At 35.1% G+C, this 2737-nt stretch overlaps 1 protein-coding gene across 1 annotated transcript; it reads right to left on the bottom strand.

Moving 5' to 3' along the window:
* Nucleotides 1-1722: 1722 nt before the first annotated feature.
* On the bottom strand, nucleotides 1723-2334 carry LOC107772998 (uncharacterized). The gene has a single exon (XM_016592453.1). The coding sequence runs from the start codon at nucleotides 2332-2334 to the stop codon at nucleotides 1723-1725; it is 612 nt and encodes a 203-aa protein (XP_016447939.1).
* Nucleotides 2335-2737: the final 403 nt, after the last annotated feature.

The following is a 2737-nucleotide window of genomic DNA, read 5'->3' as shown; positions in this document are numbered from 1 at the left end:
ATCTCCAGATCATCTTTGACTCCCAGTTACATTCTGTTATTATATTATCAGTTTAGTTTCAACTTTCAGTTATTCTATTGCCTTATATACTCGGTACATTATTTTATACTGACGTCCCTTTCCTGGGGACGCTGCATTTCATGCATGCAGGTTCACTTAAACAGATTGGTAGGCCTCCTCCGTAGGTGTTGTCCGTGATCAACTTGATCAGTAAGCTCCATGTCCTTTGGAGTTGTCGGGTCTAGGGTTTTGAGTATATATTGTGTATATATGTATATATATTATGGGTAGGTCGAGGACCTGTTCCGATCACAGTATATCCATCAGTAGAGGTTTGTAGACATATCCTGTCAGTCAGTGCAGTATGTTGGGCTTGTTGTCCTTGTATGTATATTTTTGTTGGTTTGCCAGCTTTGGTAGTTATGACGACCTTGTCGGCCCAACTTTATATTGATGTTTAGTCAGAGCTAGTTTCCGTTCAGTTTTGTATTTTGTTTCGCCAATTGTCTTGCAATGTGGCCCTATGGCTAAAGTATGACATTGTATGTTTAGAGTTCCTCAGTCACAAGTTGGTACGCTAGGTTAATTGAGGCACCGGGTGCTGGTCTCGTTCCCCAGGTTCAGGGCGTGACATAAATAAATAGTAGGTTTACTTGTGGGCTTGCCTAACGGTGGTGTTAGGTGCCATCACGGCCTATTACGGGTTTGGATCGTGATATCGTGTGAATTGGAAGTGTTTAATGTTTTGGAATAATGCAAGACCTAAAACACAATTTACTATGTGGATGCTATTACATGGCAGACTCCTCACTACAGATAGGCTGTGACAATGGGAATGGCTGTAGAAACACAATACTATGTCATGATCATGATGAAAGAAGGGAGCATCTATTTGTCAACTGTGTGTTTACCAAGAGCTTATGGAGCAAGACCATGCAATGGATGCAGCATGGATACAGGATAACAAACACCTGGGAGCAACACCTTCAGTGGATACTTCAGAATGCAAAAGAAAAATCTCAAAGAACCAAACTATTCCGGATGGTATATGCAGAAATATTGCATGCTATTTGTATTGAGAGGAATCTGAGGATTTTTGAAAGAAGGGCTAGAGATTAGAATGCCACTGCACGTGAAATAGCCTACACTTGCAATATTAGAGCTACTACTGAAATACATAGATTAGTTCAGAGTTATATTTTTGTTTGATTTTGTAGGCTACATGGTACATAGGATGATGGATTTGTAACGAGATGGCTAGCTGTGTAAGCGATGTTATGGCTTTGTACAGTTATCCCGGTGATTAATTACCAAAACAAAAGTGCATGTGTTAATTATAAAGTTGTATAAGAATACCCTTAAAACACTATTCCCAGATACCCCCCCCCCCCCAAAAAAAAAGAAAAAAATAAAAACATTTTTACATGATGTGCTTCAAATATAATCTAAGCATATGCTAAGAGGGTGGGGTGTTACACTACTTAAATAGTACAATATTAAGAAACCTAACATATGTGTGACAACATATATTAAATGACCAAATATATTTTATTTATTAATAGAAAGCATAGGATACATGTAGTCGTACCATCATTGAAACAAAGAAAAAAAGAGAAAAAAAAAAGAAAAAAGAAAAGAAAAAGAATTAAAAGCACACATTAATCATTAGAACTTAAAAATTTCACGTTTTGGTCTCATACAGTTCCGAATATTATCTGAAAATTATTCATTTGAAGCGCTAGATGAGTTATGTGCATTATCTAGAAGTGCTTGTGATGAAGATGAAGCTCTCTTCTCTAATTGTTTTAAACGATTTTCCAATCCAAAGATAATGCCCTTTAACCAAGCTTCACATTTAGTTATATCATTTGCATTGAACTGGTCAATGCATTCCCACAAGTCTATATGTCTAGTCTTGTTCAATTGTTCAAGTAAAAACATTTGACTTTTTGCAGCCTTTTCTATTGTCTCATTCTCATTAATCCTATTGTTGGTTTGGTTTACATTATTTGGTGCATATACAACAACAAATTTTGTACTTTTGCTCAATTCTATGTTAGGATTCTTAACATGATCTAAGATTAGATTAGGCGTTGGGTGAAAAAAAGAAAATGGATTACCAGCCAGCGAAAAAAGAGCTATTCCTATATCTATGCCACATTCTCCAACCACTTTACTTGATTTTTTATATAACCCCGAGCGACGCTCGGAGAATGTAGCGTAGCGATCTTCTGGCCATTCAAGTTTTACCAAAGGAACTGTTTGACGCCCTGCAGTCTTCTTCTCTGTAGTCTTGTCCTCCTCCTCCATTGCAGTCTTCTCCTCCTCCTCCATTGCTAGAATAAAATAAAATTTATTGCTCAATTGGTATCAAGAAATGTGGCTTACAAAAAATGATAATATCATGGGTATTTATATTCGCATGTTAAGAAGTTATTCACAATAATAATTGAATTCGTGACCAAATATTAAACTAGAAAGTAAATCTTTTTCATACTGAAAATTATAGTAAAAAATTTAAATTGATTTGATAATTAGAATATGATTTGCACGTCAATAACATTAAACGAATCTGAAAATTTTAAGCTAAAGAGGTAACTAGTTTAATATACTTAATTAAATCTACCATGTAATAATTAACAATTATGAACATAAATTGATAGAACATTAGTTATTTACCAAAAACTTTCAAACCTTTACAGTAACTAAATCAAATTCTTTACTTGCACAAATAGAA

Source organism: Nicotiana tabacum, chromosome 14, assembly GCF_000715075.1.
Source record: "Nicotiana tabacum cultivar K326 chromosome 14, ASM71507v2, whole genome shotgun sequence".
NCBI classification, from domain to species: Eukaryota; Viridiplantae; Streptophyta; class Magnoliopsida; order Solanales; family Solanaceae; genus Nicotiana; species Nicotiana tabacum.
The sequence above is the reverse complement of the archived record's forward strand: the minus strand, read 5'-3'. Positions and strand labels throughout refer to the sequence as shown.

Coding starts and splice junctions, on each gene's coding strand:
- LOC107772998 (XM_016592453.1), bottom strand. CDS start 2,334: ATGGAGGAGGAGGAGAAGACTGCAATGGAGGAGGAGGACAAGACTACA.